Here is a 25,658-nt window from a genome sequence, read left to right as displayed (position 1 = left end):
ACAGAAAACACATTAATACCACTGACTACAACAACTCATTAAAGAAAATGTAGTGTATACTCATATACTGATTAAAAAAAACTTTTGACAAATAAATCAAGTTACGATGCTAGTAGTATTGTGGATTAGTAATACACATAGTTGTGATGTTACATTCAAGTATTAGAGAACTATCTAAATTCATAAGAAGAGCAGAATAATTTGCCTTCTGAATGTACCAAAGAGTTGACATTTTTCTATCCATTTAGAATGTACTTTTCTTTTCTTTTTTTTTATTAAATTTTTTATTAGGTTTTCTTGAGTATATACAGAAAGAAAGAAAAATCCATCCAGAAAGGGAAAAAAATACAGAGTGTCTTACTTCTTTTATCATTTTTAAAGTGAAGAAACTAAGGCATTATTCATTTTTTTCCATAATAGTATTCTGTCTACGGTGTTTTCCATACATAGGAAAAAAATGAATTCTACTACAACTTTGTCCCTTTCCCTTATTATATAATAGTTAAGCTAGGAGGTTCTATCATAATATTTCCATTGTATCTTCCATTCATTCATTCTTAACACCATTTCTTTAATAGTTTCCCCCATTTCTTTTCAAATTCTTGCTTTGTTTTTCCTGCGATATACATAGACATTTTATCCATCTCCTTAAATTCCAATACTTTTAATTTCCACTCTATTAAATATTTTTACTTAATATGATAGAAATCCTACAGGAAAAATTGGAAAGAACACAGATTAGTGTAATATTGTATTTGATAACGGCTGCACGCATGGTTTTTGCAAAACATTGGAAACAAAGATTGATCCCAGATTTAATAGAGTGGAAATTAAAAGTATTGGACTTTTATTTTCAGTACATTTGAAAAACACAGATGGATATCTGGAGAAGTCATGTTTACACATTAGCTTTTGTCTATAAAAGCCATCGTTTATTTCTGATTAAAAAAAAGAGAAAACTGAAATTTTTAAATTTCTTCTATCGTACTAATACAATTTTTGCTATCTACTCTCAACTTTCTGCCATTTGCCACGGAACAATATGCATGTTCTCTACCTTGAGTGCTAGATCTAACACCTCTCTGTATTTAAAATCTTTGAAAATAAATACCTGCCCCCTCTCACTGTAGCAGGACTAAACTCCCACCGTATCTTGAATCAAGGCTCTTTCTCAACATTTGTTACAGTTGCTTATATGTAAGCCTAAACAGAATTTCTAGTTGCAGCTAACTAGACCCACTAAATCAGTGAGAACTAGATGAGTCAAAACTTAGATAATTTCAGTTGTTTCAGTAGATCTACTCCTGCTGAGTTTAGCAGTTGTGTTTAGGCTATAGCTTTTGAAATCTAACTAGAACCAGAACAACTGTGGTACTGTAGTAGCATACATAAAATGCTGCGCTTGTAGTTCTTCAAACATAAAGCAACTGTTCTATCTTTTCCTTCTTAACATTTTTTCCTCTGGTGAAGAAAAAGAAGGGACGGTGAGAAAACATGACGATGTTTCAAATGGAACAAAATAATATTGGCAAAAGCAACCTGAAATAACATCATATATTTTAGGCAGGATTAATGCAACACTGATACACAGATATTCTTCATTTATTACAACCTTTCCAAAACAAAAAAAACCAGTGATTATTCCCATTTTCATTTATAGAAATAGCTAACATGTATGAACATTAAGGTGAATATTAAAAGCTGTTGTCACTCCCTTAAGCCCACATGACATGAGCATGTGTAAACTTGAGCTTGAGAAAGGCTAGAACTATTTCCCTTCCTTCAAAACCTAGAACCTACAGAATTCTTAAATATCATTTCACAGGAACATTGCTTTCATGTTTTCCATGTTTTTCATGCTCAGAGGTACCGTATATACTCATGTATAAGTCGACCTCATGTATAAGTCGAGGGCAGTTTTTGGATCCAAAATCATGGATTTTGATATGATCTGTGGATAAGTTGAGGGGCAAACACTGGAGGATGTTACAGAAGATGTAAAGTGGGGGGAGCAAAGCACCACTTCCCTCCTTATATCTCACTCTCTGGACCTCTCCCAAGCATCAGTCTCAGCATGGAAAAGGGAAAACAAACCTCAGCGTAGGCGCACGCACACACACACACACACACTTCCCCTTACCAAAAGCATCTCCAAGGCACATGGCTTGCGAAAAGGAGGACAGACCCCACTGTCTCTCTGCTTGTCACCCCCAGGACTCCCAAGGCTCATAGCTTTCAGAAATGGAGGACAGGCCTTTCTCTCTCTCTGCTTCTCACCCCCAAAACTCCCAAGGCTCATAGCTTTCAGAAATAGAGGACAGGGCTTTCTCTCTCCTTCTCACCCCCAGAACTCCCAAGACTCATAGCTTTCAGAAATAGAGGTCAGGGCTTTCTCTCTCTCTCCTTCTCACTCCCAAGACTCATAGCTTTCAGTAATAGAGGACAGGGCTTTCTCTCTCTCTCCTTCTCACCCCCAGAACTCCCAAGACTCATGGCTTTCAGAAATAGAGGACAGGGCTTTCTCTCTCTCTCCTTCTCACCCCCAGGACTTCCAGGCAAAACAGGGAACAAGCCTGGGCATACTTTCTTTGTGTTCCTTCTCTCAGCAGCAGCTTGTTAGGTCTGGCTCCGCAGGAAGGCTGAGAGCCTGGGAAACAGGCACACACACACACACACAGAGAGGGAGAGAGGAGAGCAGGCGCCGGGGCTTCAAACAGGGAGTCGTTACAAGGCTACAGAGAAAGGTGGGCACTTCTTCTTTCACAAAATTTATTAGCATTAACTCATTGACCCTTCCATAAGTCTACCCAGGATTTTGGAGTTCATTTTGGGACATAACGTTGGGACAATGGAGCCCTGGTGGCACAGTGGTTAAATGCCTGTACTGCAGCCATTCACTCAAAACCACAAGGTTGTGAGTTCAAGACCAGCAAAAGGGCCCAAGCTCGACTCAGGCTTGCATCCTTCCGAGGTCGCTAAAATGAGTACCCAGACTGTTGGGGGCAAATTAGCTTACTTGCTAATTAGCTTACTTGCTGTTCACCGCTATGATCTTTGGAATAGCGGTATATAAATAAAACAAATTATTAATTATTATTATTATAACGTTTTCGGCTTACAGTCGCGTATATATGGTAGATGGCTAGATAATTGCTGTCAACAACAAAAACTAAATGTGAATTTAGTTTTTGTTGTTGACGGCAATTATCTAGCCATCTACCTCTGAGCATGGAAAACATGAAATCAATGTTCCTGTGAAATGATAGTAATCGTTTTTTGTGGGATTTTTGGGCTGTGGGGCCATGTTCTAGAAGAGTTTATTCCTGATGTTTTGAGAGCAGCTGTGTGGCTGGAATCTTCAGAGAATTCTGGCAAAGAAGAGAGTGGGGTATATATACTGTTGGTTGAGATGAAGCGATTTGCATGTTAATCTGTGTATTGTTCTGATGTTGAGTGGCAAGGCCTCAGGGTGTCTGTTTAATTAGTGATCCATTGTTTGCTGGGAATCCCCCTCACCCTGGGTGGTTTTCATGTGCATTTGCTGGGTCTTGATTTTAGTATTTTTCAGGACTGTTAGTGAAACTTTGACGCTTTACAGACAGCCCCTTTCCCCGACAGATCGGGGATCGGCAAAAGACCGCTTCCCCACAGCCTGGAAAGGGGTGTCCTTGGGGCTTCAAGCCCCAAGGACGCCCCAACAGATGCAGGGAAAGGGAGAAAGGGGGCACTCGGCCCCTTTCTCCTTTGTGTCGCTGGTGCAGCCGTGTAAAGACTGCGCCAGCGACACAAACCCAGGAAGGAGCTCCAAAATGGAGCTCCTTCTGCCATGCCAGGGCATCACGTCCGCACCACTCCGTTTGGAGGCAGCGCGACCGTGACATCGTAATGGCGGCACCCATGTGGACAGGGCGCCACCATTTTGTACATACTCTGTACGTACTAGGGTTGGGGGCATCTAGAAGAGACGCCCCCAGGAACCCTAGTACGTACAGAGTACTTACTAGAGTGCCTGTCTGTAAAGGGCCTTTGTTTACTTTAAAGGTTTCTTCTTTCCTGTTGAAGTTGTCCAGGTGGTTATGGATTTCAGTGACTTCCCTGTGCATTCTGACCTGACCATGAGAGACAGGATCAGCCAGAAAAATCAGCAGTAGCAAAACACATTATAAACCATCCTGGACATACAATGCTATTTAAAAATACTAAAATTCTGGACCATACCAACAACTATCAGGTCAGAATGGACAGGGAAGCCATTCTAGAACACAGCCTCACAGCCTGAAAAACCCACAAAAACTATTAAAACTAAAGTTTTGTTGCCGTCATTATTTACATTTAAATCTAATTGAATTATTAAAACACAAAGAATTAGAAATCTGCTCCAAAACTGACTTGTACAAATGTATCACAGAATGCTGAAATATTGCTGAAGTACTTGAAATACAGGTTGTAGTGATCTGGGGATGATCCCTGGAGCAACCAGCCCTGTGTGTGGCTCTTACTTCCAGGGCGTCCCCTTCACACTTTCCACTCTAGGATCTCCTAGGACTCCATTCCCACACTCCCTGCTGAGCTGAATGAGACCCCTTGAAGTCCTATATCTCTCTGCCACCACTCAGTGAATTTTAATGCACTACGTTCCCTAAGCACACACTGAGACTTGCTAGGGAGAGATCTAGTTTAAGCAATCAGTAATCAGCACCCGAGCTAAGACGTGTGTCCAGGAGCAGAGAGAGAGACAGCAGATACTTTTTAAAGAAAGATGTTTATTTTAAAGAAATAGCATAGGATAGGAAGGTATCCTTCGTGCAAAGCCTCCTTGCTTCACAGGTACAGAAAGCATAGTTACAAAGATGATCAATTCAGGCAAGCTATTAGATAAACATAACAAAATCTAAGCGCACTAACTAACACATTCCTAGTTCTCTTCCTGATAATTCTAAATACCCCTCCTTAAAACTGCCAATCCCAGAATGCAACAGGAGGCAGCTAGAGGAGTCAAACTGGAATTGTGGCACTTTAAGGGTATAATGTGATAAACATCAAAGTATTTTTAACAGAAGCTAGCAAACGTCTATGTCTTGATGGGCTCTTCTCAGGAAGAGAAATTCTGGTTATCATACATTGTAATATTTAAATCAGTATAATACTTTTAAAATCCATTTTATTCTATAAGGAAGAATAGTAAGTACAAGAAAATGTAAACAGTCCTCAAACATAAAAAATGATGATCACAATATTTATGGTGCTGTAATAAAATTCTTAACATAATCTTAATCTAATTCAATAGAGATATTTTGTTGGAAATTAATATCTTATATGGATTGTTCTTTTTTATTTTTTGCAGGGTGGGTTAACCCTAATCTTCATGAATTTTGGGGCCAACTATATTAATAATTTGCATGAGTTAACAAGACCTGAGAAGGTGCTGTCAATAACATGTTAACTTGAAAGTTTCTAATTCATAGGGTCACCATAAGGTGACTTGATGGCCATTGACAACAACAAATTAGTAATCTGCCAGTATTTTTCTCAGGGGAGATATATGTATTATGGGTCATGGTATTATTATAAATTGTACTATTTTAATCACTTTTAAAATATTTTTCATGCTGTGCTTTTAATTGATTTAATATTGCTAATAATGTAGTTCTATTTTAATGTTTACTTCTATGTTTTTAACTATATTGTAATCATGTTAATCTGTAAATTGCCTTGAGTCCCAATCTTGGGGATAGGCAGAGTAGAAATGATCTAAATACATAAAATATAAGCAGTCCTCTGACGATCTTTGGAGTAATTTGGAATAACACCCTGCCTCCCTTGAAAACTTTATAATCGCTATCCTTAGGGAATCGTAGATGATAGGATATAGAAACAAATCTGTTCTAGAATATGGGAAGATTTTAGAGGACAACAGTGACCTCTGAAAAGTGGGGGAGAGAGTGGGGACCTAAAGGTTGCATAGGGAAACTCAAACCAAAGTCATTGCTAAAGATATTTTGGTGGTCAAAGTTTTGGAGCATTAATTCATTTATTGAGAAACCAGTTACTGATTCTATTTCTGGTCCTTCCTCCTTCAAAACAGGCAGTTTTGTGGCAGACAACTGGACAGTTGTGGACTATAAGATTGGTCAACACTGTTCTGTACATTCACTTCATATGTATAATAGGACAGGCCTCAGGATTTGTGAAGCTATCAGGAATGAAACTGATTCACCAGACCATCTAGATAGTATTTAATGCATGTTGAGTTGGGACTTGCTGTCCCTCCTGCTGTGCCAAGAGCCTATTCCAATGAATTTCCCTCTGGAAATAGGTTTCCAGGATATACAGGGGGCTGCAAGATTAATGGGGGGTTCCAGTTTTAGAAGAAACAGTGGGATCTACTGGAAATAGACCTGACTGAAAGATTATTTAACTTACTCTTCTGACTTAACAATCTCCATATTCCATTTATTGAGAATTTCAATAGTAGGTAAACTCTCAAAGTTCAATGAAGAATGTGTCTTCTATAACATATGCCCCTCTCAAACAGAAATTGATTTACTCATGTTGAAATTAATTTATTCTTGTTGAATTAAATTGTGCTAAACTGACCTTAATATCATACAATTGTAGAGTTGGAAGAGACCACAGGGCCATCCAGTCCAATCCCATTCTGCCATGCAGGAAGACATAATCAAAGCAGGTGGCCATCCACCCTAAGATTCTCCTCATAGGGCATGGTTTCCAAACTTTCATCATTTTGGTCACCCTCTTCTGTACGTGTTCCAGCTTGCCACTATGGCAAAGCAAAAAATCTAGGGAAAAGTGGCAATGCTAAAATGGATAGCTAAATTTTATTACATGAAGTATTCAAGAAGTAGTATACTGGCAATAATTTTCTGACAAACAGGCAAGCAAAGAAATATACACACACTCACATTTTCTCTCTCTCTCTCTCTCTCTCTCTCTCACACACACACACACACACACACACACACGGCTGTGCGCTTTGCCTGAAAATGAGAACAGTCTGGTATTACTGAACAGCATGGTGATTTATCTATTAGCATGGACACATCCAGTTAAAGTAAGGAATGAGTTAGCTTAATGCTGGATGCTCCACTGATTTATGATGCTGTGATGTTCACAACAGCTGATTTTCACCACTGACGAAGACGCTAGTTGAAACGCTTTTTTTTTAGGTTTTATTCTTGTTATTGGCTTTTGTACGTTTATCACTGCCATATGTCCTCTAGATGTGCAAACATTTCTAAATGCACTCTGACTGTTGGACATCTTTTATATACTACCTATCTATTTTAGCATTACCATTTTTCCCTTGACTTTTTGCTTTGCCATACAGTTTTTCAGTTTTAGGGCAACATCTTCGTGTTTGTACCAGCATGCCACTATCCTTCTTGAGTTATGACCAGAACTAGACACAGTAATCCAGGTGGGGTCTGACCAAAGCAGAACAGGGTAATATTATTACTTCCCTCGATTTAGGCACTGTATTATCAAGGCCATCTAGAACTGCAGGTGTTATATCTGTGCATTTTATTTTTTCTGCCCAGTTGTAGTCCTATTGAAATTCATTTTCTTAGTTTTGGCCCAGCTCTCGAATTTGTTAAGATCATTTTGAATTCTGATCCTGTCCTCTGGGGTATTAGCTACAGCTTCTAATTTTGTGTCATCTGGCAAATTCATAAGCATGCCCTCTAGCCCATCATTCAAGTCACTGAAAAAGATGTTGAACCCTGTGGCACCCCACTAGTCATTTCTCCAGGGTGAAGAAGAGCTATTGTTGAATACCCTTTGGGTTCATTCTGTCAACCAACATATCCACCTAAAAATAGCATTGTTCAGCTAGCTTTTTACTAGCTTTTTTGAAAGAATATCATGGGAGACCTTGTCAGAGGCCTTACTGAAATCAAGACATGCTACATCCACAGCATTCTCTTCATCTACCAAACTGTTAGTCTTATTAAAAAGAGAGAGAGAGAGATAAGATTAGTATGACCTGCCTTGTTTTTGAGAAACCCATGCTGACTTTTAGTGATCATGGCATTCATTTCTAAGTGCTTACACTTGTCTATTTAATTATCTGCTCTAGCATCTTTCCTAGTATTGATGTCAGGCTGACTGGGTGTTAATTATTTGGGTCCTCTCCCCCCCCCCTTCTTTTTTTGTTTTTATTTTTTTATTTTGTTTATTTTGTTTGTTTTTGTTTTTTGAAGATGGGGACATCATTTGCCCTCCTCCAGACTGCTGGAATTACTCTTGTTCTCTAGCCATTTTCAAAGATTATTTCCAGTGATTCTGAGAATACTTCTTTTAATAATCTTGGATAATTGTCATCTGGTCCTTGAATGCATTTAGCCAGGTATTCCTATACTACCTCTTTACTTATTCTGTTCTGCATTTCCCCTACTGCACCATCTGCTCCATTTTCCTCAAATTTAGCACTGTTCCTCTTTTCAGAGAAAACCAAGGCAAAGGTGTAGAGCAGTTCCGCCTTTGCTCCTTCCCATCTTAGCATTTCACCATCATCTCCACACAGTGGCTCTATCATTTCCTTGTTCTTTCTTTTGCTATTGTCATTATCAAAAATCCCTTGCAAGCCTGAGTTCATTCTGTTCTTTAGCTTCTCTATCTTTCGCCCTGCAGCTGCTGGCCTCTTATTTGAATTCCTTTTTGGTGATTTCCCCTTCTTCTGTTTCTTTTGTATGTCTCTTTTAAATCTTAGCTCAGTAGAAAGTTCTTTAGTCATCTGTTCTGGTTTTTTAAAGATAATTCCAATTTTTCCTCCTCATTGTTTGAAATCATTCCTTCAGTATCTCACTTTTTAAAAACTACCATCTATCATGAACTCCCTTCTTTCTTAATTTTTCTGACCACAGGATCACACTCATCATTTTCCTAAGTTTACTAAAATCAGCTTTCTTAAAGTTGAGAATATCTTTATTTGAACTTCACCCTTCCTATTCTGGTCAAGTGCCTGAGATACAAAAGCCCACACTATACCTGTGTAGTTTGCTTTAATTGATCCAAAATTACACCAATCTTTATTATTCTTTTCACATAATCACTAATATACATTAGAATCTCCACTGCACATTTAAGTATTGATTTAAAGTGTGGGAGAAAATGATTCTCTTAAACAATCTGTACTGTAACTATTGGCATTGATTGGGTGCCCATTGTTAAAGGATAACTATTCTGAATTATATTATTCATCTGGCATAACACGCATTTTTCTTGGAAATTAGTTGTATTTTGAGATGAACCAGCTGAGTGGAAGAAGCAATGCATGAATTCTGCTGACATGTTAGTGGGTATTGTCTTGTGGCTGCAAATTGAGTGAACAAAGCAGCACTCCTGCTTATGGAAAATGGTACTTGTCAATGTGCTTAAGCCCACGATCATGAATATTTTCCTGCATGTGGCTGAAAACATGGACTATATAGAGCATATGAACTGGCCCCACGTGTATTCTTTTAATTGTACATAAAATACTGAAATGATAATAACTGACAACACATTACAGGGTGTCCAAAAATTATCATTAACATTTCAAATTATATTGTAGAGAAAATTTTTGAATACCCTGTATATTTTTACATCCAAAAAGTTTAAAATTTGATGTATAACCCTCACAATAAGCTTGTACAATAGTCAGTCTAAGATACAATATCTGTCCAAATATTATCTGTGATACACAAGGCTAAATAACTTCATGGCTATACAAGGATTTGACTGCAGTGCTCTCCAGTCCTAAGCAAACATAGCACAGGCTCTCACTAGCAATAATGTATAATACATTAGGGGGGAAATGTACTATTTGCATTGTTTTTAGTGTGCATTAAATCATAAGGTCTATTTAACATGTAGCTTTTAGCTTTTGATTTTAATAAAAAAAAGTTGTGTGTAGAGAAGTAGATCTTTTAAAACGTACAGATTTTGAAATAATTGTTGCTTTCCTGTGTTTATTTGTGTTTCTTTCGTCTGACTTATTTTAACAAGAATTCGCCAATCCTTTTGTCACTTTCCAGTTCATAATACTGTATATAATGTGTGTGTGTCCAGTGTTAGAAATGCAAATGTGAATTTTGTGCCTTTCCATTACATTTTGTTAACAGTCTCCTCCTTTCTCTGTTAAAGCGCTCTCCTTCCTGTATTCCAGCTCACAAAGGCAGACGTGTAAGAGAATGTCTTGCTGTGTGTGGCCTTTTAGTTTTGCCTATAGTGCACATGCCTTCGCCTGTTTAATATAGACCATTTTTGTTTATGCTCTTTATGGTTTGCATATTTATCTTGCTGCTTGTCTTGTGCAACTGCTACTTCTGTACGTTCCTTGTGTTTAATACTATTTCAGTTAAAAGCCTTGAGAATGTATATGGTGTTCTTGTTTTTAAAGCTGTGGTTTTTTGCTCTTGAACATCACAGAAAGAAAACAGTTTTAAAAAGTTGTTTAAATTAATTTGACTATGATGCATGATTGTGAGCAGAATTAAAATCCACCACTTTGACCACCTGTTTCCTGTTAAAAAGTGGTCATAACAAAACTATTGTCATATGGGATTAATTTTTTTTAAATGTCCTAGGATACAATGAGAATTGTCAGTTTTGACAGTTGCGTCTGTTTTGTTGGAGACAAATACAGTACCAAAATCTAATCTAGAATACATTTTCCATTATCTTAGCACTATCCAAGTTGAGAACATTGATTATTGATTAGGCAATACATTTTTATTATGGGGTGCTGACATGATAGATACACCTAAATAGATAAAGACTAATTCCAAATCCAGTGGTACTTTTAAAATATTTTAATCAGGTGTATACAGTGCGCCCTTCCCTTATGCAGGGATCTGTTCCAGACCCCCTCCCCCGTGCATAAGGAAAAACGTGTATGTTCGAGCCCCATTAGAAGTAATAGGGCTCGTGCCCACGGTACAGTGCGGGCACCCCATTACTTCTTCCAGGGTTTTTTCTGGCACAGCTCCTAGCATATGCTGGAAGACATGTAATACGTGCCCACGTATGACGTGGGCACACTGTATAAGCACCATTTCCTTGGACTATGTTCTCCCTCTGCAGCAGAAATAAATCTGGAAAAAAACATTTTCATCATGACTGGTGGGTAGAGGGTTCTACGGTCATATGAGCAGATATGTAATCTGCTGCTTACTTTCTGGACTGAACTGTATTCACAGTCGTGGAAAACCCGGGGAAGAGAATCTGCTTCCCTCCATAGATGGCTCTTTGATGAATTGAGACCATTGTTCCATGGAAATCAAAAAGCACTTCCTATCAAACTAAATGCACTGAAAATGATGGAAGCTCTAAATTTCTGAGGAGCATACATCCAAGGGGAAACATGTGTTATACATTATTTTGTATTTCTTTCATACTTTGTGTTGCTCTTGGAAGGAAACATAGACAGATGGGAGATGGCCATTTGTTTTAAAAAAATGTTTTGCACATACATAATATTATATTATCATCCATGCCATGCTGATGCATATAAAAAGTAAAGCAATGTTCCTCAGAAAGACATGGATGGAAAAACTGCTAAAATGCCTCCTATACTGTTGCTTGTTCATGAGCATCATTACATCCTGATATTAAGAATGGCATGAAAGGTCAGAATTTTATTTTTAAAACTCAGTATAGAAAAGAATTTCTGCTAGTGACTGCCACAACTCTTGAAACATTTTATACTTGCGTAGCAAACATGTGTACTGATTATTATGTGGCATTTTATGTTGGTGTAACCGTGCAACTCTCATAGAAAGGACTGAACCACATTTTGTGTTCTCAATTACTGTTTTGCCCAATATTTATATTTATTTAGGTCTTGCTAAAATGTATAAAAACCAGGTATTGTGCTATGAGAACAAAAAGAAAGGAAATTGTTCATACACCTGTTTTCTACTAATGATTTGTTTAAATGGTATATGTATATATATATAGTACTACACATTTATATTATAGTGCCACGCTGAACATATCTAATTTTGTTAGATTTCAGAAACTAAGCAGGATTGGGCATGGTTGATACTTGGATGGGAGATCACAAGGTTGGTCTAGGAAGAAATCCTGCCTGAAATCCTGGAGAGCAGCTCCCAGTTAGATTTATTTAATACTGGATTAGATTAGCCAAGTATAAGGATTCTGTATTGAGGAAAGGTAGTATGGAAGCACCTTCTCTACAGGTGTTTTTTGTTTGTTTTGTTTTGGTGTTCTTTCATACCACAAATTATTCTCTGGCTTTTTTTAAAAAAATATATTCAAAATGGCATTATGCTTTTATTAAGGATTTTGGTTTACCAAAATGATAATGCAGTTTTTAATATATAAAAAAGATGAACTGGTTTATTTTTGTAGGAAAAATGAATTTTTGGACCTACCATACCTATGCAATGTTGTTGATCAGGCAGGATATCTATTTAGAAAGCTGTAGTTAGCTAAATGAGGATTTCCAGTAAGAACCTTCTTCCAGAGATACTTTAATTAAGCAGAACTATGCCTAGTGTAAATGGATACCATATTGTGTGTTTAAGAAAATCTTTATAAGTAATACTGACAGACACAATTTTTCTTTGTGAATATAAAAATTACATATCAATTCTGATTATGATGATAAAAATAATTAAAATTAGAAAATGTAAATCAAGGAATCCCTGGTAGATCCTTTTATTTTGCTTTGGAAATTTTATCGTTCATTGGGTTAAGATCTCCTAAATGTTACTGAACAACTGCAAGCTGGTAAACTGCTGTTAAAATTGAACAATTTTAAAAATAATATTTCACTGATTGGTTAAATTATACGTAAACCAAGGTCACAGTGGGAATCCTTTTTATTAATCATCATCACAGTGTATTCTTACTAACTTGCCTTTGTTATGACTCCTTAACTAGAATTATGGTGGACATGAATTTCCTTAAAACATTCTTTGCTATATGCTGCATTTTATGAAAGAATCAAAAACTTACAGGCCTGTTTTTTAAATAATTGCTGGATAAGCAAGTCTCAGTGGCTGACAAGCAGGGTCATAGGGACAATTTTACATAAAAGGATTGCCTTGTAGAAGTGGCCAACAAATCAGTGTTCAGGGTGGACTTTACTGATATTTGCACCAGTACAGTTTCAGAGAAACTGATGTAATCCTGCCATTCCTGGCAATAATCTAGCTCAAATATTTACAATTTGAGTGACAATTTATTATTTATTGTTTCTAATTTTTTCAAAAGTTAATACAGTTCTCCTATCTGCATTCCTATGTTTTTCCAAAAATTATCAAAAGTGGCTTCTTAATCTTGTCCCCCTCCTTCCCCCTTCTTTTTCTTTTGCTTGTTTCTTCCCTTTGTTTCTTTAGATTGATTCTGTTGAAAATTTTACCTTATCTAATACGCCTTCACGGGATGAAGATATCAAGTGTCACCTTCATTCAAGATCTAGGTCCCCTTCCACAGCTAGTGACATTGAACCAATTGAGGTACTCTCTCTCTCTCTCAGAACATTATGTCTGTCCCATGTCACATACCAAAAAGGTTCAAAATTAATTAAACTGTAATCCTGCATAGTTTTGCTTTGGAATGAACAGTAATGTATTTCAGAATAAACATATGTAGGGTTTCACTTTTAATCTCTGCCATGTCCTTGTACAAAATGAGGGAACTCTCTGCAAGGAATTTGCACTATTTTATTTTGAAATACAATGTCCATGGTGCTCATAAGGAATGTTCCATTCTGGCTACTTCTCCTTTTTCACAGGAGAATAAAGCCAGAAATGTTATTGAGAATTATTTTGGCATTATGTAATTTGATTTTTCCCTGGATAGCTCCAGGTGCAGTTGGTCTCAAAGTCCTCTTGTCCCTCATTACTGGCCATGCTCACTTCAACTGTTAACATTGATGTTCAGCAACATCTGGAGGGCACAGGTTGCTTGCTTATATAGGGAATTGAGTGAATTTTGAAAACAGTCTTGTAGTCAAGTACATTTCACATGCAACTTTTTTTAGATACATACATAGAAGATATTTTCCAAGTATACCTCTAAACTGTAACATGAGAATGTTGCGGACGTTAGTATTGGTACAATCATTAGGGAGCCAAGGTTGGAATTTATACATGCTGGCACACTTGGATTTGCTGCCAAGTAAATAAATGAAATTGCATTCAAGTAGAAAGCAAATAGAGCCAGTATAGTGTAGTGCTTTGAGCGTTGGACTGCAAATGGAGATCAGGGTTTGATTCCCTGTTGGCCATTGAAGCCCATTGGGTGATCTTGACTGAATCACACACTCTCAGCCCTAGAAGACCCTGTGATACATTCACTTTAGGATCACCATAAGTCAAAAACAACTTGAAACCACACAAAAAACCACCAACAGCAGAATCAAAGCAAATACCAAGTGGAAATTGAGGCAGGCTATGTATGGTTAAGTGGAATGCTACTATTGCTGCTTCCTTTCCTGTATAATTAGTTGCACCTATGACATGAATGTTTCTTTTACATTTCCTCAATTTGCTGCAGATTCTGTTTGTTCTGTCATACTGGATCTTGTTGAATACATAAGTTTGTATCGTGTCCTATGGCATTTCTTTTGAATTCCATCTTATGGAATTCCATTATATTGTTGAAACCATAGGCCACAGTCTAAAATCCTCAGGACTTTTAGATCCAGTCAATCCCTTCCTGTTGTTAACAAACTGATTTTAAAACTGTTGGAGAATAGTTTGTGATGTGACATGATGGGGTGGAATATTTTGCTGGCCTGCCACCAACCATTTTATTAGCTGATCCCAAACCCTATATTCCTGTGGTGTGTTCCACTTGAATGGGCTGTTTTTCAAAACATTTCTTGGGTCTTTACTGACCTATGTAACTGTTTTTTCATCGGTATCCTATTTCACAGTCAATAAGTCACAGTTCATTCTTTAGTCATTTGACTTTCAAATGCAATGGACGTCTTACACGTGACATTCAAAAGGTCTGTTCTACCACTGTAATCCTGTGCATGCTTACTCACAGATAAGTCCTACAGTGCTTAGTGGTGCTTTCCCCTAAGCTCTCCTAAGCACTTTTTAATGTGAATACTGTCCAGTAATGTGAAGATTTAGTGGCAATTATGTTGATGATTATTATTGTAATATGGATTAGTTTTAAGGATGGATTAGTTTTAAAGATCAACACTGCTCACTGTTGGGAAATTTTTTCCAGCTTATTTTATAGTACTCAGAGCCATTATCAATTAGTAGTTATCTTCCATTAACAAGTGTTTCAGCTTCTGACTTTGCTTGCATTAGTCTTGTTAACATGCATACAAATGGCCTTGTTACAAATAGAACAGCAACAGTGAAAGAAAAGAGCTTAACTTTATGACACCTTAGAGTGGACCAAGATCTGTTCTGCATTTAGCCAGTCAGATGTTCATCATTAATGCTCATACAATTCATTGGGCAAAATCCAGTAATGTGCAAATAGAGTTTCTCTCAAACTGCCATTTGCCCATTCTTTCTTCCCCCTACATCTTCCCATGCTCCTTCAAATCTCCATCACCTGGATTCTGGTGTAATCACCCCTCCCTTTCAGCCATAGAAGCTGTTCCATCAAAGGGGCAAGATTAATTGAATTCCACCCATGATTTTTAAAGAACCTTTTCCATAATGATGGCCTAACTAGTTTATTCAGTGATGGTGCATCTGCTGTCATCCTCATTTGGCAAAATACTCTGCAAAAAACTTCATACATTCATATATGCTTATTACACTTGTTTAAATTCCTCTGCTACTTTTGCACATTTCAGATACAAATCTGCTTTCATGTAACTGTCCTTCATTGCTTATAGCTGCCTGCACTTCTGACACCTGTACAAGTTCATTATTGTTGCTGTGGTGTTCATTTAACCGGCCACACTAGAGTTTAGTTGAGAAAATGTCAGGAGGATACAAGAATGCATCTCACAACATTGAATTTGAACGTGCAACATAGATCCCATAGGGATTGTTCTGATGAATCAAACATTTTTATTGCTGTTACATCCAAATCAGTAAATCACAAAGTTACAGTGGGCCCTTGGTATCAGCTGAGGTTTGGTTACAGGACCCCTCGTAAACACAAAAAATCATGGATGCTCAAGTACCATTGTATACAGTGGTGTAGTAAAATCGTATTCCTTATATAAAATGGCAAAATGAAAGTTTGCTTTTGTAAAAAAAATTTCCCCTTTTTGGGGGGTGGGGGAATATTTTCAAGATGTGGATGGTTGACTCTGTGCATGCAGAATTTGTGGATACAGAGGGCTGACTGTACTTTCTGCATGGAAACAATTCTGCTTCAAATATTAGGAACCTAGAACACTGGAAATCCTAACCAATAATGGTTCTTGGTGGACAAACATCCAAAGGAAGAATTGTGTATTACTGCCTTTGTCATAAAGAAAGATTAAGCAACTACCTGAGGACTTGGGGCTTCACAAACCCCTCACCAGATCTATCCCCTTGTTTCCTCACCCCACTAATTTTTAAAAATGTACTTTTTAAAGCTCGTAATACTCTAAGAGATGAGGTCATTTCACTTAGTTTATGGGGGCCTTAGTTGTTTTAGGAGAGGCCTTTTTTACAAAGTAAGAAGCAATAGGAAGTTATCTCTGAATTTGAAAAAGCCTTTGCCTGGACCAATCAAGGCAGGCCAGAAACATAGTGAAATTCTTCTCATTCCTCCTGGGATGAAGTGGGGGGGAGGGTTGATTTGTTAAAAGAATGTGGGGAAGAGGGTTCTTGTCAGCCTCATAGAACAGCTCTTGGCCTTGGGAGTTCTGCAGGCTACACTTTTCCCATGTCTATCATAAAGAATCATTTTTATGTTTGTGAACTGTCGTCATTAAATATGAATAGTTCCTTTCTGACATTAAGCAGTAAGGTTGATCTAGTTCAATATATACTTAAAGCACACTTGACTGTTACCTGTGTTAAGGGTTGTAAAAAGAGCTTAAACGTGCTTGAATATTTTGTTGGATAGAAAATGTAGCGCATGTTACTCAGAGTAATTGCTTCTTTCATTTATTTGCATTTTTTTAGTTCTTGTGCTCTATTTTGCAGCATTTCTTCCTGTTTAATGGTGTGCTTTTTATACCTTAATTAATATTTATCACGTGTGTTCAGGTTTCAGATCACCCTTTGCGTCCAGTTCATACACCAACCATGAGATCACCGTATATTGGTTCAGGACTCTCTGTGCCAAAGGTACCAAGCAAAAATTCTGGCTAGAAGCTATATTAGAACCACAGCCAACTTCTTCCCTAAAAGATTTGTAAGCTTCCTGACTTACATGAGAAATAGGGCACTGATGTCAGTATTGCTGATAGTCAAGGTAGACACACATGACTGCAACAGTTTTGTGTGTTTTGAAGTGGGGTTGCCTGGGGAAGAGTCATATAATTGAGACATCCCTTTGCCAGTTTCACTGAGTGTTTTTCTCCACAGTTAAGCACAGTTTGGGTGTGAGGACATAGCTGAAGAGAAAAACCACCAGGAAAAGAAGCTACAGGAGAGTAAGCTCAGAGTAGGATGGAATGCTGAATTCCTCAGCTACTTACCCACTCTCTTGTTAGAATCAGGCCCCCACCCTGGTTTCTTCTTTGATTAGGACAGTTCTTTGTCTGAGTACACATACCAGCCACTTTCAAGTCAAGTTTACTTAATCATAGAAGCCACACAAGCACTATTCCTAACAATTACATTAGGACTTTAGTATTGAGTGAATACTCAGTAAATTACCAAGTTTGAATCCAAGCTAGTGAAATATTAACATCAAGTACATGGTACAAATCTGTTCAGCTGAACATCTTCACAGTGCATATAGGAGAATGTATGGCCTGTTACAGACAGCCAAAATAAAGCTGCTTCGAGTCACAGTGGAGGTATGGTGTTTCAATGATGCATGCATCCTAATAGTCCAGAAGTCACACCAAAGCCACGCTCCAGCCCTAAGGACTGGAGCGTGGCTTTGGTGTGGCTTCTGGACTCTTAGGACGTATGCATCATTGAAACACCATACCTTCACTGTGACTCGAAGCAGCTTTATTTTGGCTGTCTGTAACAGGCCTATGTTTATTATTTAAAACCTGATTCTTTCCTTTAATATCCACTTACCCATCTTTAGCAAAGCAAGGTCTACACTTTGCATGGGTTTCTTTTTCCAGCATCCAGAAAAAACACAAGGGCTGGAGCAGACAGGTGCGAAAGATCAACCCAAGTCCACTCCAGTTGCAAGTGGGTCAGGACCATGCTGACCGCACAACCTGCTCCCAAAGTGGGCCACAGCTGCAGGATCTAACCCACGCAGCCAGGAGCCAGATTATCCTGGCTCCTTTTTGCTCCAGTCCAAAAGACTGGAGTGCGGCTTTGGTGCAGCTTCGGGTGACTTTGGAGGCATTTGTCATTTGAATGCCACTCCTCCAAAGCTGATGGAAGCTGCTTCATTTGGCTCGTCTGTTCTGGGCCTCAGTTGACAAACTAGTTTTAGCAGATTTTATTGCTATCAGGAGGAAATTTATATAAAAATTAAAGGTTGTAAATCTCTCATTTAGATCTGGGGAAAATCTATCTCCATTCCCACTTTAAATTAAAATTAGGATTGATGCTAGATGGGAAATTCTGCATACTTTCATTCACTCATTCATTCATTAAAATATTTGTTTCTTGATTTACTTGTGTGAGCGTAACAGCTCACACACTTTAAAAATTCCAAAAGCTAACCCTTATTTTAGGGACCAAAGCCCATACAAAACAGTGGGGGCTTGGCTCTCTGCCAGCCCTAGGGAGCTGGGGTGACATATTTTAGTTATTTTGTTTATTTACTAAAATGTTTATATCTCACCCTAAGATCTCTGAGTGGAACAGATTAAAATAAGTTTAAACAAAATAATTTAAAATTTAAAACAGTAAAAATAAGTCAAACCCTCCATACAAACCAAATGTAACAATAGTGGAAAGGCCTTACGCTATCATCATTCCTGTTTACTGAAAAGTTTCAGCACTTGAGTTTTGTGAACTGTGGCTAAAGTATACCAGTGTAGCCATTAACTACAGTATTTCTAGTTCACAGCATGACATTGATTCCTTGGTGAAAAATTTTATTAGCGTACACCACTATATAAAATTCCAGATTATTTAAAATAGAATTTGTCTCTTTCACCTGACCCATTCTTAGAGGCTCATCTGATCATATAAAAAGAATGTTTATTTAGTTACAAGAGTTTGAAAGTATTATCAGTTTTTGTTTCCAAACTTGAAAGTGTCTCCTCCAAGGTGAGAGCTGACATGACTAATGGAACATGGCTCAGCTTTCCTTAGAATGCTGATGGTGTTCTCTAAACAGTAATCAATAATGGCTGAACTATTTTAAGACTTGAGAATGGCTTTGAATTTGTATTATTTTAAAAATTCTAATTTTTAGCTCATCAGCATCTTTTAATCTATTGTAACATTTTTTTAAATTTAAGAATAATTCTTGGCAAGCAAAACATCTTGTATTTAATATCAATTTCTGTTTATTTCACAGCCCAAGGCCCATCAGTTTGTAGTGAAATCCTTTAATACCCCTACAAAATGCAATCAGTGCACATCTTTGATGGTTGGCTTAATAAGACAGGGCTGTATCTGTGAAGGTAAGACTGATAAATATAAGACCACATTTACTTTTAGAAATAGTTATAAAATCAATTTTGTTAAATTAAATCAACATTGTGTTTTTTGTATTTTCATGTATACCTGCTGTGGTTTTGTGGATAGAAACATGTATATTAATTTTTAGCTGGATTAACTATTTTTCTGTCTAGTGTGTGGCTTTTCCTGCCATGTGACCTGTGCAGACAAAGCACCAGCAGTGTGTCCAATCCCACCTGAACAGACAAAGGGTCCTCTGGGGATTGACCCACAGAAAGGCATAGGAACTGCTTATGAAGGGCATGTCCGAGTAAGTAGTGGGAAAATAAAACTGATTTCTTGCTGTCGAGATAAAGAAATAAATTATAATGTAATGCTGAAATGTTTGTATGCAAAGAATCTTGTAGCACCTTTGAGTCGAACTGTGTGAAAAAAGTTGTAGCATGAGCTTTCATAGACCAAGTCTACAAAAGCTCATATTACAACTTCTTTCAGACCGTTAGTCTCAAATGTGCTTCAAGATCCCTTTGCATACTATTATTCCAGACAAAGGGGTGACTTGAAGCTGTCTCTGAGAAAACTGTATTGGGGCTGCGGCAACCGGATGCTGTGGCCCCAATTTGATTTTGCCAGCCCAAAAAGAAGTGGCAAATTGCTGCTCCTTTTTGCATTGGCAAAAAGCTGGCTTTTCCCACTCCACCATAGCTTTATGGGGCTCCTGTGGCATGTAAACACTGCACCTCTGGAGCACCCAGAAACCTGCCCAAGTCTGCTCAGCACATCCTGATGTCTTGGGGGTATGTGGCATCTAAACGCCATGCCCCCAAGCTGGCATTTAGAATTGGTCTGTTTCACCCGTAACATGGTTATGTCTCTCTGAACTGAAATGTTAGTTTAATTTCTTCCCCTTTGCAATATAATAATTTTTCTCTGCGTGTGAAAAAGAAATAACAAGAAAATAATTATCTTGTTCTAAAATTCATATTGCTCCCATTTTTATTTCACATTAATACTTCAACATACATACAGTGCATATTTCAAACCCTATATTTTGGTTTTACTTACCTGGTGTACTCTTTTGTTTTGGAATGCAGCTCTCATCACCCAGCTAACATGGCCAGTGATGAGAGCATCAGTGGAGCACTGAATCCACTGGATTTTGGTCTGAATTTTAAAGGAAGTGTCCAAGGCACTTTACCTGCTTGAAGGATCATTCCTTTAAAAGTTTATACATAAATATTAAAGCCTGGAGCAGATTCACTGTTCCTCTGTCCTGACAGCTGCATTACAGCAACATCTGAAAGGCACCAAGTTAAAAAAATATGCTATTTGTGTTTTGGTTTGGGCTTTTTGCCTAAAGAAAGTATGGGTGTTGTAGAAAGGGCTAAGAATTTCTAACTAACAAACAGTTTGTAGAAATACATCATGGCACTTGAGCCAGTTTGTTTTTTCATATAGATGTCCTGTTGAAAGACTTATTGATTAAATGTTTGAAGTCCACTTTTCATTTCTAAGATCAAACTAATAAAAGCAAAACATCTTTCATATGTCTCTCTTTACATTTGAATAATGTCATTAAATTGCAATTAATTTTATTACAGGTCCCTAAGCCAGCTGGGGTGAAGAAAGGCTGGCAGAGAGCGCTAGCTGTTGTCTGTGATTTCAAACTTTTTCTATACGATATAGCAGAAGGAAAAACATCCCAGCCCAGCGTGGTAGTGAGTCAGGTTCTTGATATGAGGTATGAAGTGTCATTATTTTTAATAACAGCCACAGGAAGTGTAACCCATTTGAATAATATACATGATGGGTTATATTTGTGGATGTTTACATATCTGAGAATTAGTCACTGTTTTTCATTTCCAGTAACTGCATATTTTATCAAATGCCATTAGAAAGAAGTACATGATCATTCTTTGTGTTTACAGTTTATCATGGCTGTAAATGAGGCAGCATTTTACTGACCTAATTGATAGTGAGTCAAAGTTTATATAGTTGGAATGAGTTTTATATTTCTGTATTTGGGGGAGAGAAGGTATTTCTTGCTTTTATATTACATTGACTGACTTTAACTCTTGCATTTCAACTAATTATTCAAATAGATACCATATAGTTTGTGCAGTGAACATTTGTATGAAATAGTAATTAAATATACATACATCAGATCTCTATGCTTCTGCTGAAATGCAATCTTTGAATTCTTTCTGTTGCATAGGTCTAAAATTCTTCTATAAGTAGAATCATTACTGTTTAAAATTAGATTTTTTTAACAAGTCTGCTTTTCAGTGAACTATTTTTCACTTTTTTAAGAGATGAAGAATTCTCAGTGTGTTCTGTCTTGGCCTCTGATGTCATCCATGCAAGTCGAAAAGATATTCCCTGTATTTTTAGAGTAAGTAATATATGTTATATTCAAATTATGCTGCATATAAATAGAAATGAGTAGGCAGTTTTTAATTTTTTATATTCATTTCTATTGAAATTGCATGTAAATTTTATCCAGGGTCTGGACACTGAAATGAAGATAGTAACTAAGGGCCGCAACAAACAGCCATATAGTTGTAGAGCACTGGTTCGGGGCGTGGAAACTGTATGCCATGGCCCCAATCCGACTTTTTTCCTACACAAAAAGAAGCAGCAAAATGTTACTCCTTTTTGCACTGGAAAAAGGGCACCTTTACTGCCATTGTGGCAAAAAAAATTTTGCACTCCTGTGCACAATGTATAAACATAGTGCCACCAGCGCTGTCCACTATCTGGATAGGTGGGCAGCATAAAGCTGGGTTGGGGGTGGTGTTGGGGCATGTGTCATCTGAAGGCCACGCCCCCACACCACCCCGAAGCCGGCTAAAGCTGCTGGTCTGTTTTGCCCCTAAGTTTCATTTTTAATTCTTCCAAAAGTGATCCAATCTTTATGTAGGGCATAAGCATGCCACTCGTAAACACATGCCCTTTCCTGATAGTCATACTTTTTGTTTGTTTTTAACCACATTTTATCCTTTCCTTTTTCCAAGGATCTTAAGGCAGCATATATGTTTTTCCAAGGTCCATTTCATCTTCACAACAACCCTGCTGAATTACATCAATATAAGAGAGGTTGATTGGCCCTTGAGGTACTGTTTGGGCTGACACAGATTTGAACCTAATCTTGTTCCCAGGATAGGTCTGATGTTCCATCAGCTATATGGCACAACATCTCAATAGTTAACCTTGAAATGAAAATATGGTAGTCAAAAATACTGACTACAAGCATTGTTCAGTTTACAGTGGGCTCTTGATATTCATGGGCTTGCCATCCACAAATTTAAATATCCATAGACGGCAAGCCTCATTGAATTCAGCGGGCATGCTTGCACACAGCTGCCTCAGCAGCTGTGCTGTCATGGCCACCATTAATAAGAATGGCACTTGAGGTCCTGCTTTTTTTTTATCCACGGAAGGAGGGTCCGGAATGGATCTCCCACAGATACAAAGGGTGGACCCTATACTGAGTAGTTAAATGAAGGGCACATTTACATAACTGCCTTGGAATCTGATTGTATTTTAAATTATTTAGAAAATTTATATTCTGCCTTTTATTCTAAGCATGCATTCTGTCACATCTTGCACAAACATATACATGTCTATAACTTTTCCAGGTTACAGCTTCCCAGCTGTCAGCATCCAGTAACAAGTGCTCAATCCTGATCTTAGCTGACAGTGAGAATGAAAAGAGCAAATGGGTAGGAGTCCTGAATGAATTGCACAGGATTTTAAAGAAGAACAAACTCAAAGATCGCTCTGTCTATTCTCCCAAAGAAGCCTATGACAGCACTTTACCCCTCATTAAAACCACACAGGCAGCAGCAATCATAGGTTTGTAAATCACTAACTTAGAGTGATACATGTATATGTAAAAAGTAGCAGGGATACCCTTTTTATTTCAGTATTCTCAAATCAGACATTTTGTAGGAGATGCCTCAAGTAACATAAAGTTAACTAATTGGTGTGTGTGTGTGTGTGTTTACACTAGAAAATAACTACAGTACTATAGCAATTGCCAGCCCTAGCCAGTATATCCATTGGTGAAGAATACTGGGAACTGCCATCCAACATCATCTGAGGTCTGCGTGCTTCCCATCCCTTCTCTATAGGATTACATCCTAAACAGCCTTTTGATTAGTGTTTTAGGTGAAAATGGAAGACTGTTGATGGTGAAACTTTATTAATCAATATGGGTTGAATGAAGGGAAATATATGAGAACTCATTCACAAATAAGTGGAATTTATTCTTAAAGTTATATAATTTCTGATTTCGGCTCATTTATAAATCAATGGCTGGCTGTTCTAGTTAATATCTGTTTATTAAAATATATAATTATTAGGATCATTATGTTCACAGCATATGTTCCAGTTTTTCTTCCCTTTCTTTTTTTTAACAATCACAGATCATGAAAGAATAGCTCTGGGCAACGAAGAAGGGTTATTTGTGGTTCATGTCACCAAGGATGGTAAGAGAACATGGTTTATGTTTGAAATTTGGATAGTAAAAGCAATAAACTGTAGAGTTTGTTCTATCAACTCCTTCTAGTTCAGTCTTCTTTAAGTTTCTAAGATTATTTTTAATAAATGATGGCCATACTACATTTCACTACAAATAGTTCTCTCTTGTTCTTACCTACCCAAATGGCTTCAATCTGTGTTGTGTTGTCAGGTTGGAGTCCACTTTTTTTTTGTACATGGCCCCACGCAGTACAATTAACTGAAATGAAAACCTGCTTCCAGAAAGCCAACCAACTACTTCTTTATTATAAGCGCTCATATTAACCATTTCAGTGGCTGTTGTAACATGCAAAGATTGCAATCATTGTCCATTGCCACTAGGTACAAATCTGTGGAAACCTCCACTCTATTTACAAAATTATTAGCTTTTCCCCTCTTGTTCACAGAAGCATTGTTCATTTAATAGAAATGACATAACTCATGCTCAGATAGTACTTACTCTAAGAAAAGAGAGAAGACAGAACTGGGTAAGAAAAAAACGAGAAAGGAGTAAGACTGTAGATGTGACCAGCAGAAGAAAGTGGAGAATGGCTGAGGCTACTGCTTCAGGAAAACCTTTAGCCTTGTTTTGTAGCAAAACCAAAGAGAAAAAGCAGGATCAGGATGCAAACAATTATTTGCCCTGGGTACCTTCTTTCTATTTCAAGATAAATGGTAAATGTCTCTGTGTTATTACAGCATAACAAGTTCTCTTACATATTTCTTGTTTGTAGTGGGCTGCATGCATGTAACCACTGTTTTCATTTTTGCAGAGATAATCCGTGTTGGTGACAACAAGAAAGTTCATCAGATTGAGTTTATCCCAAATGAACAGCTTATTGCAGTGATCTCAGGACGAAATCGCCACGTGCGGCTGTTCCCAATGACAGCCTTGGATGGACGAGAAACTGATTTTTATAAACTGGCAGAGACAAAAGGTTGCCAGACCATAGTTTCTGGACAAGTGCGCCATGGAGCCCTTACTTGCCTGTGTGTGGCAATGAAGAGACAGGTCCTTTGTTATGAACTGAATCACAGCAAAACGCGTCACAAAAAGATGAAAGAGATCCAAGTCGCTGGCAATGTCCAGTGGATGGCAGTCTTTAGTGAGCGGCTCTGTGTGGGCTATCAGTCAGGATTCTTAAAGTACCCTTTGCACGGAGAAGGAAACCCACATAGTTTGCTTCATCCAGATGATCACACACTGTCATTCATTGCACAGCAAACAACCGATGCCATCTGTGCAGTTGAAATCTCAAATAAGGAATATCTGCTGTGTTTTAGCAGCGTAGGAATTTATGTAGACTGCCAAGGTCGAAGGTCTAGGCAACAGGAATTGATGTGGCCTGCAACTCCTTCTTCTTCCTGTAAGTTCCTGTCATTGTATTAATTGATTGTGGTATCTTTTATTTTCATTTTTAAGGAAAAAGCCACCTTTGAATAATATTCAGATATATACCTTTTGCTTTTTTC

At 37.7% G+C, this 25,658-nt stretch overlaps 1 protein-coding gene across 13 annotated transcripts in view; it reads left to right on the top strand.

Moving 5' to 3' along the window:
• LOC149310679 (serine/threonine-protein kinase MRCK alpha) overlaps window positions 1-25,658 on the top strand; it is a 283,756-nt gene that overhangs the window by 183,932 nt on the left and 74,166 nt on the right. For 9 of the 13 annotated variants that reach the window (XR_016281698.1, XM_089529517.1, XM_089529515.1 and 6 more), the window contains 10 exons: window positions 10,147-10,185; window positions 13,368-13,487; window positions 17,160-17,240; window positions 19,561-19,666; window positions 19,838-19,974; window positions 21,266-21,405; window positions 21,975-22,056; window positions 23,303-23,519; window positions 24,092-24,154; window positions 24,959-25,552. Coding sequence is in view for 12 of the 13 variants with exons in the window: in XM_089529517.1 (XP_089385643.1) it covers window positions 10,147-10,185; window positions 13,368-13,487; window positions 17,160-17,240; window positions 19,561-19,666; window positions 19,838-19,974; window positions 21,266-21,405; window positions 21,975-22,056; window positions 23,303-23,519; window positions 24,092-24,154; window positions 24,959-25,552 (1,579 nt within the window). In the remaining variant the exon portion in view is untranslated. The remainder of the gene's footprint in view (window positions 1-10,146; window positions 10,186-13,367; window positions 13,488-17,159; window positions 17,241-19,560; window positions 19,667-19,837; window positions 19,975-21,265; window positions 21,406-21,974; window positions 22,057-23,302; window positions 23,520-24,091; window positions 24,155-24,958; window positions 25,553-25,658) is intronic. The other 4 variants (XM_089529522.1, XM_089529525.1, XM_089529524.1 and 1 more) reach the window with 3 other exon arrangements.

Source organism: Sceloporus occidentalis, unplaced genomic scaffold, assembly GCF_023333645.1.
Source record: "Sceloporus occidentalis isolate IW3139 unplaced genomic scaffold, rSceOcc1.0.p SCAF_6, whole genome shotgun sequence".
Taxonomy (NCBI): domain Eukaryota; kingdom Metazoa; phylum Chordata; class Lepidosauria; order Squamata; family Phrynosomatidae; genus Sceloporus; species Sceloporus occidentalis.
The sequence above is the reverse complement of the archived record's forward strand: the minus strand, read 5'-3'. Positions and strand labels throughout refer to the sequence as shown.